The sequence below is a fragment of the Lytechinus variegatus genome, chromosome 19 (genome assembly GCF_018143015.1).
Source record: "Lytechinus variegatus isolate NC3 chromosome 19, Lvar_3.0, whole genome shotgun sequence".
In the NCBI taxonomy this organism is placed as follows: domain Eukaryota; kingdom Metazoa; phylum Echinodermata; class Echinoidea; order Temnopleuroida; family Toxopneustidae; genus Lytechinus; species Lytechinus variegatus.
This window is the reverse complement of record NC_054758.1, coordinates 9,762,827-9,774,522: the sequence shown is the minus strand read 5'-3', so window position 1 is coordinate 9,774,522 and position 11,696 is coordinate 9,762,827. Positions and strand designations below refer to the sequence as shown.

Sequence of the window (11,696 nt, the reverse complement as noted above, 5' to 3'; positions counted from 1 at the left end):
AGTTCCATGAAATAAAATACATATGGATTAATGGGACTATGATATCATCAGCTTTCTTTTAAAATGAAGACATGCATGGGGTCATTTTACCGAAATAATGCAAATCTTTAAACTGGCATAACTTCGCCATTCCTCGTCTGATTTTGATGAAGATGAAATGTTTAGTTTGTCTGATTTTACTTAATAGTGTACCACAGATAATCAAACATAAAGTTAGCTTCATATTATAACTATATATGCACATGTACTATTCAAATAACATTAAATTCGTTAATTTCAAACCTTTAATTTTGTAAATTTGGGGAAATTACTTTGTAAGCAATCCTTGACAATCCGAATAACTTACATTGTGATTTGTAAAATAATTTCAGACAAAATATACACAATCCGATTCTCTGAAACAAATTAAAACAAAGTGACTGTAGGCCTGTACACGAACTAACCAGACTTATAGCAAACTAGAATAGCATATACTAAATATTGTGGGAACCCTTAAATTGGCTGAAGTGATAACGCAATGCGTAAATTTGTATAAAAATTGAATTAAGAGAAAAACCCATATGCCAATCCCCACGAAAGCTCTTCAAGACCGTAAATCTGTATTTAAAAAAATACATAGGAAAGCATCAAATTAGATAAGGATTCATCTTGTCTAATATCCTGTCATTCAAATTGTTGAATGGTCATTTGGCCATTATTCTTACAGTATTGTAGTTTCTTTCTCCTTTTTGGAGCAGGTTTAACCAACGTCGTATAATCATTGGACTATTCCTGACTGTATTGACAGTAGAAATCATCATGATGCAGTGACATAAGAATTCATTACTGACAAACAAAATTTATAACAAAGACAAGAAGATAAATGAGCAGGTACAGAAAGTGCCATTGTGATGGAATCATGAATGGTCTGCAAGCTCCAGACCCTACTGTATCGGTTTTAGGTCTCGGATCAGTAGGCCAATTGGATTGTTCACCGGCAAACATGCTCCTACTGGTAGCCTCTGTACTGGAAATACCAGAATAACCAGGGGGCCACTCAAAGTCGTTGCAAGTTGCAGCACCTACGGTAGATGTTATGGCATGTGAACAGCAGGAGAAATGTGTCGTATCGGGAAGGAGGAAGATAGCTCTGGTTGTGCTCCCATTATCTGTAATGTTCTGCACTTTGACGAGATCCCGGTCGTTCTGGTAGCATGTCAGTATAGTTGGCATACTTCCGGTCTTGGCCCAACAATGTACTTCATACGGATACTCACTATCACTCAAAGTGATGAAGCAATCTGCTGGACCGGGGGGACGTTGTACAATAACCTCCTTCTTCTGAGAATCATGCAGAACGTTCCCCACGCTACGCCATATTTCGATAAATATGTACTGATCTCCGTCGATGGTATCAACGTCATCTATTGTCATATTTACAAAGAGAGATGTATCTCTGTCTATGAGAGTCGTAGTGAATCTTGATACTTGAGACGGATTTTTGAAGCCATCAACATCATATTGTCCATTGATGCAGAAAGGACGACCCTTTGATCCGAACTGAATCGTGTAATAAAGAGAAAACTGGACTGAACTGGAAGGCCGCTTGAGATAGAATGGGACTACGCCACGTGTGCCCACATCCAACGTAACCGGTTCCACCCACCTTAAGTTGCCTGCTACGAGTATTGGACAACAGAAAAAGAAGAAGGCAAAAGCGGCAATCGCCCGATGGAGGAGAGTCAGGATCGAAAGACCATTCTTAATATTTCCTCGTTTACTCTGCAAGACGAGTATGAAATAGTAAAAAAAGGAACAAGATAATAAGTCATGTGGTGATTTCAGAACGTCATAAAAATTACACCGTTTTTCACAAGTCGTCTTCTTTTCTTTTATGATCTGTTGTTTTGTAAATAAAACGATGTGTAATTCAATGTCGTGCTGCAAAGGACCGAGCGATTTGAATAAAGTCAATGAGAGAGATAATGGATTTCATTGTTTAATGTTACTTATAAATCCACAATAGTTTAATCATCAAATAGTCCAAAACCCCGGTCAAAATATATCAATCAAAAACAAAACGTATCAATAAACCAAGACGTTCATGACAGAGGATTGCATATAACTTGCAATTAAATGACCTTGAGTTTGAAATAAACAGGCGTACTATTACAAATATTTTAGGAACATGCGATTGATTTCTTAATTGCATTGGATCATAACGATTTACTCAAACCCGGGTCTTTGTGGTTCTACTATTCCCGGCTATCTTGTGAAAGGTTACCTTTATCCTCTGTTTTTGATCTACTGCGTCGTTTTCACTGGTGATAGTCAAATTATTCGTAGCTGGTACCTCACCTCCATTAAGTTGTGTTTTTGGTTTGAAGACACAAGACATACTGAAACATAATTAGAAATACAATAGGTTATATGCACATTTGGGTGGTTGTTTTTTTTTCTGAGGTGATTATCTTAAAAACACGTTAGACGAAGACATTCGTAATTGAAGTACTCCTTAGATACTCCTCGTGGATTATTATCATTGGACTAGTATTTTGCTATTTTTCGGTACATGCTTGATTTTTTTTCATATGGCCATGCTTTTTGTGTAATTTTCATATATCTACTTTTATTGATGTATATGAAGGGCCGTATAGTCTTTTCTTGCGGGGTGTCTTTTTCAGGCCTTTACGCTTATTAGACTGTCCCCTCCCATGAAATGACTGTTATTTATTGTTATTTTACCGCGAAATATTGTCAAATCATTTTTTTTTTGTTGTATGATTAACTGTTGCATAGAAATAAAATGATCAATAATACAATGACATGTATGTGTGTACATTAATTCATTCATTTGGAAGAGTTACCAGTAGTATGTTCCGGCCTTCAGGGTATATCAGACGCGAGTAGCAGCTATTGCCATTTTGTGTCCCCTTTTATTATTTTCTTGCTTGTACATCAGTAATATTGTCTTTGTATATTTTTTTTTACTTCAACTATTTGTAAGATAAGGTATGGTGGTATATTCATGTATTATACTCTTACCGCGTAGGACGAATAGTTGTCTTAATATGTCGGGAAAGGCTATCAGGGTTCTTTCGCCGGGGATACATTTAAGTATGTATCTGTTTATTTGAAAGAGTTACATATTGTTATGTACAGGGTGCCTCACTCTATAAGCATATATTGCTATTTTTGTGATCCCTTTTATCAAAGATTTGTTTTCTTGCTTGTATATGAATACATAATTTATTTTCGGTATTAAAGATTCAATTTCAACTTCTACATGTAAGATAATGTAAGGTGGTATATTTATGTCTCAATACAAAAAGCCTCAAACTACTGGCTCTTACCGTGTAGGGCGAATAGTTGTCTTGATATGTCGGGAAATGCTATCAGGGTTCGTTCGCCGGGGATTCTGTAGGTGCAACATAGAAATATCATGTTTAAGAATGATATTGCGTAGCTGTCTTTAAAAATTAGGCCTAATGGATTATTCAATAATCTGATATATTAGATCAATGACATTAGATTACATGAAAAGATGAATAATGAACCCTAGCGAAGAAGCCCAAAGTGCAATTATTTCATTTTCGTAGTGAAACTATAATATTTTAGGACATCCCCTTAATTCCTTAATTACAATGGATCACAAAGGTTTATACAACACGGACATCTGTGTTGCCGCCCTATTCCCGGCAATCCTATAAAAGGCTACCTTTATTCCGGGGTTTGGATCTCCTGCGACGTTTTCCCTGTTGATAGCCAAATCATCAGTAGCTGGTACCTCATCTCCATGAAGTTGTGTTTTTGGTTTGGCGACACATGACTCACTGAAACATAATACGAAAAAGCCTAGGTTATATGCAAATTGGGGTGATTTCATTCTCTGAGATAAATGTCTAAAAACAAATTAGACGAAGACATTCGTGAATGTACTAATATGATTAGTTGTCAGTATGTTGAACGTACTCCATAGATAAAATATTCTATTTATTTTACATTATTATATACAAGATGCCACACCCTATTAGCAGGTATTGTTATTTTGTGATCCCCCTTTAAAAATTATTTTTTCTTGTTTGTAAAACAATAATTTGTATTTTCGGTAATAAGATTTCAATTTCAACTTCTACATGTGAGATAATAAAGGTGGTATATTTATGTCTCAACACCAAAAGCCTCAAACTACGGGCTCTTACCGTGTAGGGCGAATAGTTTTCTTGATATCTCGGGGAAGGGTATCGGGGTTCTTTCGCCAGGGAGGGTTCTTTCGCCAGGAATTCTGTGAGTGAAAAATACAAATGTCCTGTTCAAGTATGGTATTGCGTAGTTGTCTTTTTTTAACTAGGCCTAATGGACCTTGCAAATATCTTAGATGGATGTAATTGATTACATTGCAAAGATGGGTAACAATCCCTGGTAGAGGAAATACTGACAATATTTCACTTGTATAGTGAAACTAGTCTGTTTTGAGCTATGAGATACTCATTGTTATCGCAGCTTGGTGATATGGTTTTATATTTCATTTCATTTCATCTTTTGGTTTTTGCAACATTTTTCATAACAAAACTCTGGACAAGAAAATACATATCTGAAATTTGACATCAAGATAATGAAAAATAGTTTTGAATATAAATCATGAAATATATCTTACATAAATGAAAAATATTAAGTGGTATTTTCTGTTACACAATAAATAGGATGGTTTCAATGGTCGTCACAAAAGCAAAGGTCGGACCAGATGTGATTAGTTGAGGACTTGATTTGGTGCGAAATAGACTGCCGGTTTGAATGTGCTTTAAGAACGCTGCATTTGGGAAAATGTATTTACATTTAGTTTTATCACTAAAAGAGACTAAATGTAATCAACAATTCGAGATTAAAATGATTTCAATTTCTAATGCCTTGCTTTTCATTCTGTTACGGTATTGTTGTAGGCATGGTAGGGTGTGAAGATAATTTTAAGGAAGCGTGAAGTATACTTACTTCCATAGGAATAGAAGCCGTCGTGACATTTAGGGGCGTTGAGTAGTCGGACTCTCCGTTAATACCAGACAATCTATCACAAGCGGACACTTTGGACATCACAGAACCTCGGACCATCTCTGGGCAGTTTCCGTCAGATCTGAAGCTCTGATCTGTATCATCATACTGTCCATCATGCACTTCTGTTCTCGACTGAATGTGACATTGTTGGACATCTTGATGACCTGCATCTTCCGCTGCTTGTAGAGGTGTCATTCCATCTGTCTTCTCTGTACCTTTATGCCGTTCATCTTGCACTCCTCCTCTGAACCGAATGAGACATTGTTGGACATCTTCATGACCTGCATCCTCTGCTGCTTGAAGTGGTGTCATTCCACCCGCATCCTCTGCTGCTTGAAGTGGTGTCATTCCATCTGTCTTCTCTGTAACTTTATGCTGTTCATCTTGCACTACTCCTCTGAACCAAATGAGACGTTGTTGTACATCTTCATGACCTGCACCTTCTGCTGCTTGAAGTGGTGTCATTCCATTTGTCTTCGCTGTATCTTTATGCCTTTCATCTTGCAACCCTCTTCTGAACCGAATAAGACGCTGTTGGACATCTTCATGACCTGTATCGTCTGCTGCTTGAAGTGATGTCATTCGATCTGTCGTCTCTGTACCTTTATGCCGTTCATCTTGCACTTCTCCTCTGAACCGAATGAGACATTGTTGGACATCTTCATGACCTGCATCTTCTGCTCCTTGTAGTGGTGTCATTCCATCTGTCTTCTCTGTATCGTTATGCCGTTCATCTTTCACTTTTGCTCTTAACCGGAGGAGATATTGTTTGACATCTTCATGGTCTCCATCTCCTGCTGCATGAAGTGGAGTCATTCCATCTGTATCTCTAGCATTTGTGTCTGCTCCATTTTCTACCAGGTAGGTAACTACAGGCAAGTGTCCTTCTTGTGCCGCTGCATGGACTGGTGTCCATTTGTTTACGTCAGCCTGATTGATAGAGGCACCATGGGTAACCAGTATTTCTACGGAATCCATGTCACCATTGTAACTAGCTGCCAAAAGCGGAGATTTGCCACTGTGTGTTCCGTCATTTACATCACACCCTGTCATAGTAAAGTAGTTTACTAAGTGTGTGTAACCATGCTGGGCAGCAATGTAGCAGACAGACATTCCTTTGAACCTCGTTTTCGTAGCTCCATGGGAAATGAGAAATCGTACAACATCCTCCCTGCCACTGTAGACTGCCGCGTGTAATGGAGTCCTGCCATTGTCGGCCATCTTGTTCACATTTGATCCATGATTGAGGAGCTTTTCGACGATCTCAAAGGAACCATTGGCTGCAGCAGCATGAAGAGGAATACCCCTAGTGTCATTTTCCTCATTCACATCAGCGCCATTGTAAAGGAGAAAATCGACTATATCCAAGTGACCTGCAGATGATGCGATGGATAGTGGTGTCCTTCCTTTAAACTTGGTTAGCTTGGCGCCCTTCTCCAACAAATACCGCACAATAAACAAGTTACCGCTTTGAAGTGCTTCATGAATCGGGGTCCATCCATCGAAGTCGCCCTTGTTCACATCTGCCCCTTGCTCAACTAGATATTGGACAAGTTCGATATCACCTTTCATAGCTGCACTATGGAGAGGAATCCGACCCAAGTTGTCTTCATCATTCACATTAGCCGCTCCGTGATTAGGGTGTTTAACGATATCTAAGTGACCGCTTTGAGCTGCAATGTGAAGAGAAGTCATTCCTCTACATTTGATATCTATTGCCCCTTTCCACATGAGATACCTAACGACTTCCAGGTGGCCATTTTGGACCGCTGCGTGAAGTGGCGTCCATCCATCAATGTCAGTCTTGTTCAAATCCGATCCGTTCTCAATTAGAGTTTCAACGACTTGAATTCTGCCAGTGGCAGCAGCAGCGTGAAGAGGAATCTGCCCTCTGTGACTCTCTGCATTTACCGAAATCCCTCTTGAAATAAGAACGTTTACTGCATCCAAGTGGCCAAGTCTAGATGCCATGTATAGTGGACTCCCTTCATTACTTTGGTTCGTTTTAGCTCCATTCGTAATCAGATAGTCTATGACCTCAAGATTGGTATTCTGTATTGCATTATTCAACAGTGTAAGGCCGTTCTTATGGCAGCTTTTTATGGGTCGCAAGTTGCTGTCAAAAGATGCAAGAGGACTGAAAGTGCGGTCATGGAAGAAATTAACGATATCCCAATTACCAGATGCTTCTGCTTCCAAGTGACCCATACTTGTTGCCACATGAAAAGAAGTTTGACCACTGTCGTCGATCTCAAAGGCACTAGCTCCTAACTTTATGAAGTATTTGAGCACGTCTACGTGACCACGGGTAGCTGCCAATTGCAGGACACCTTTTCCATCATACTTTGTGATCTTGGCTTGCTGCGTTATTAGATAATCAAGGACATCCAAATGACCATTTAGAACTGCTCCGTGGACCGGTGTGAAATCTCTATGATCCCTCTTATTCATATCACATCCTTCTTGAACTAGATATTTGGCAATGTCAAGATATCCCTTCGAAGCTGCTACATGGAGAGGATTTTGTCCGATGTTGTTTTCCTCGTTCAAATCACCGCCTCTGGAATGAAAGAGCTTGACCAAATCTAAGTTGCCAGACGATGATGACGCAAAGATGAGACTATCTCCTCCATAAGGGGTCTCCTCAGCCCCCTTCTTGAGGAGATAATTGACAATCTTGGAACGTCCATTTCTCACTGCATGGTGGAGAACTGTTAAACCCATAACATCTTCTACATTTATGTCACATGCTTCATCTACAAGGATTTGAAAGATGTGAATGTTCCAGCTACCGCTGCCACGTGTAAAGGGGTTCTCCCATTATTATCTCGTTTGTAAATGTCTGCTCCCTTCACTATGAGAAACAATGCAGAGGGGCAATGATTTTTCTTTATAGCAGTATGAAGAGCCGTCTGACCCAGATCACATTGGGCATTCACGTCTGATCCGTGATCAGAGAGGAAGGTTAAGATGTCTTCATGTCCCTCTTCAGCAGCTAAATGGAGAGCCGTGCGTCCATCTTCATTTGCTTTATTTGGGTCTGCCCCGTTTAAGACGAGGTTCACAACCTTTGGCAAGTGACCTCTTGAAGCCGCTTTGTGAAGCAAAGTACATCCTTCCTCATCTGTCTGGTCTATGTCAGGGTTTAACGATCGTTCTGGTGAGACCGAAAGAAGAGATTCGTTCTGTTCTGTAGAATTGTGTTTCAAGTCGTCACTACGCTGCAAAGTAACGCTTGGACGGGAAACCTGATTCTCAATGATGCATTCTTCCTCAGAGATGTTCCCATTGTTGGTCTTTTGAGACATTGGAGCGCTATTGCTGCCGTGAGACAGTTTTGATATCATATCGTCTACATCCTCATCAGGTTGATGCAATGTAGGGAAGTTAGACGAAAAATCATCTCCTCCATCGGTGGCATACGCAATGCTGCACCTTTGCCTCGTAGTCACATCTCCTAATATTGGTTGAATATCTGCGTTTCGATAGGTTTTGATACGCAACATGTTGATTCCTTTTTATCTGTAAACAAAAGAAGAAAACAATATTTTGCATCATCAATAAATTAATCCTCATTTTAATTGCGGCATTTGATTTGAATTACCCACTGATAATTTCAAAGGAAAAGTCTATTAGAAAGTTATGTACATTGCTTTTTTTTAAATTAGTAGTAACAAAATCTTATAATAGCATTTGAATCAGATGCAAAGTGTATGTGCAATGTTTTGTAAAGGTTGAGGGCTTCGGGTGGCTTGAAAACATGTGACATCGGGCAAGAATGAAAGAAGGACAATGACCTATCGTGGTCAACATGGGGATGGGAAACTATTCATCAGGCAGCTAAGTATCGATGTCTCTTCTATCAGCCCGTCTTCCCCGACCCCGGGCAGATAAGATTTCATTTCAGTGAGTGAGAGTAGCGCCCGTGTGAAAAAATATCTTACTCATTCCAACTGTTCAATAACGTATTTATAAGCATTTCGTATATACCTAGGGCTTGTCAATTTGTTTAACAATTAAAAAAAACTTTTAACAGAAAGTACATTTTTAAATCTACCTTTATCAATAGTTTATATTTGAGAAAACTTTAAACATATAATTGGTGTTATAGGCAATTGCAGGGAATGGGGTTTTAAATTCACAGCTACCCCTTCCAATTGAAAAAAGTACCTGTATACAAGGGAATGTGGTGACCGTGTAAAAAAAATCGAAAAGAAAAGTAAAACTACGCATTTGAAGCAATTAATTAACATCAAAACAACTGTAGCTCAATCGACTTTGAAATAAGATTCGTCGAATGATCTATATTTTGCCATAACCGAGTAAACCGATTAGAAGATTTTAACAACTAATCTTTTGTTTGTTTGGGTTTTTTTTCACTTCCTTATCAGCTTCTAATTGTTATGCATAATAGCACAAAAGTCTAACGGTGAAAAGACTAACCATAAATTTCGATAGCATTATATTGTACACTTTTTATTATGTTGTATTATCATTATATTTACCAAAACCTATAAAGTACAGTAGTTTTCTAAGATCACACAATTTATATTCTTGTCACGAAATGCCAATGAAAAAATGGGGGTTTACGCTACTTCTTTTTGATGAGGTAATGGGACGCATTTTTCCTATTGAAATTACATTTCAAAAGGTTTCTCACATGACTAATTCAAAAAAATTATATTGTCAAACTCCGAATAGTTGAGCAAATAACATATGAGATAAACAGGAAGAGAACACTATTACCAACGCCGATGATAGCTTTTGTGCAGCTTTTTCAAACAAAATGTTTTCTGTTATTTTTGATGAAGAAATGATGTTGAAGTACATATGTCTTATAATTTTATGCTAATCCTGTAAGTTGGGACAGTCATCTTCAGTATTTTAAGGAAGGAATTTAACTTAGACACAACGCTATTTCACTGTACTCAAACCTTTGTTCTTTTCACATACCACACATCTTGGTCGCATTTCCAATGGGAGGAGGTCCATGATCTCAACGTTCATATGCTCATAACTTTCGTAAATACCTTAGATTTTCTCTTGATTTTACTGTATTAAGTATTTCTAAGTTTCATTAGTTTCACTCTCCTTAAATATTTTTGAATACTCTCTTTAGATAATCCGATTGGGTTGGAAAACCAGAGAGTAGTGGGAGAATCACCCACTTATACTCTACATATTAAAATAAATAATAATAGTAACACTTACTAATGTCAGAGGTCTCTAAGTGCTCTATAGTAATGCAACATAATTAATAATAATAATTAAAGACATTTTGAATATCAGTCATAATTCTGCTTCTTCTATACTTTATCGATGTTTACGTTTTCGGTGCAGCCTTAATAGAAAATCCAGGGGAACTCTGGATAATGTTGTTTCATCATGACTTTATTCAAGTTCAGGACATTGACATAAAAAATGTATCTCAATTAGAGACCAGGTCCATAGTTTCATGCCAAACGAATGGCAGGTCAAAATATCTACATAGGTTACAAAGCAAAAAATTGACATAAACTAAAATAATAAATACCAATAAAAACTCCTCAAATATGTATGGAAATCTGATTTTGATCGATAATCCCTCCTCGTTTTTTTATATTAATGAATAGATCGTTAATTTTCTTTAAAATAATACCTACATGATATGATTATGGTTCACATGGAGGTGCAGTGCCTTGAAAATGGGGCAAGGTCAAAATTCAAAAGTTGCAAAATGACACAATATTGAAAGTCACTGTTCTATTTTCCGAGGTGATGAGTGAGTTTCTCAGCGGTTTCTTCTGTTTTCATGCACCTTAACATCAACATTAATAGGGAACCAAACATACCTCTGCACACGTAAACACATAACGAACAAACATGCATTGGTATTTCAAACCATGTTATCTCATAAAACCATCACTACATAAACCACAGAAAAACATCAAAAATGAAGAAACAGGGGCTTGATTCGAATGAATTTTCGTTTTTATTGACACAGACAAAATAATCATGTTCTGTATGGACCCTTCATGACTATTTCTGCCCGTTTTGCAGCTTTTCAATTCAGACCCCATCCAACGCTTTTAAATCCTGCTCTTTTCGTGATGGCAAGATCATAACAAGCGTGGTATCATTTTAAAGAATATCAAATGATCTTTTGAATGATATCAAATATGCATTGTGTAAAATTTGGAGCTGGGAGAAATTAATAGCCAAAATCAGATTTCCAAACTTCTTTGATGTGTTTATAATTATCTGGAGAAATATAAATGCAGGAGATTAATCCAGGATTGATCCGTTAAAGCTGATATTGATATCAGTCTTCGGACTTTGAACAACAAGGTCTGGGATTCAAATCCCACTGCAGCACTAACGTCCTTTGGCAAGGTTTTTTAAATCTACATTTACCTCTCTAAATCCAGGTGTAGTAAATGGGTACCCAGTAATAAGGAATTCCCTGAATGCTCGGTGCGCCCGATCAGGGTAGCCGTGCTGAAGCCGGAGTAATAGTACGCAGCGCTATAAAAATGTTTCATATTAATATTGTAACACCCCAGAATTGAATAGTGTAATAATATCCATGTATTGTAATTTTTGGTTATAACTTGTAATATGTATTGCATGTAGTTTGGTATAATCTACACTGGGCAGTATCTGAAAAGAGTTTTCTTAGAATGATCCAT

At 37.8% G+C, this 11,696-nt stretch overlaps 1 protein-coding gene across 1 annotated transcript; it reads right to left on the bottom strand.

The window, feature by feature from the left end:
* Positions 1-543: 543 nt before the first annotated feature.
* LOC121406265 (serine/threonine-protein phosphatase 6 regulatory ankyrin repeat subunit B-like) lies at positions 544-8,536 on the bottom strand. Its single transcript, XM_041597284.1, has 8 exons — positions 7,821-8,536; positions 4,969-7,683; positions 4,182-4,264; positions 3,698-3,812; positions 3,333-3,397; positions 2,264-2,378; positions 928-1,761; positions 544-597 (listed from the first exon to the last, which is right to left on the bottom strand). Exons 1-8 carry the CDS (start codon positions 8,532-8,534, stop codon positions 544-546), a joined length of 4,695 nt encoding a protein of 1,564 aa, XP_041453218.1. The 5' UTR covers positions 8,535-8,536.
* Positions 8,537-11,696: the final 3,160 nt, after the last annotated feature.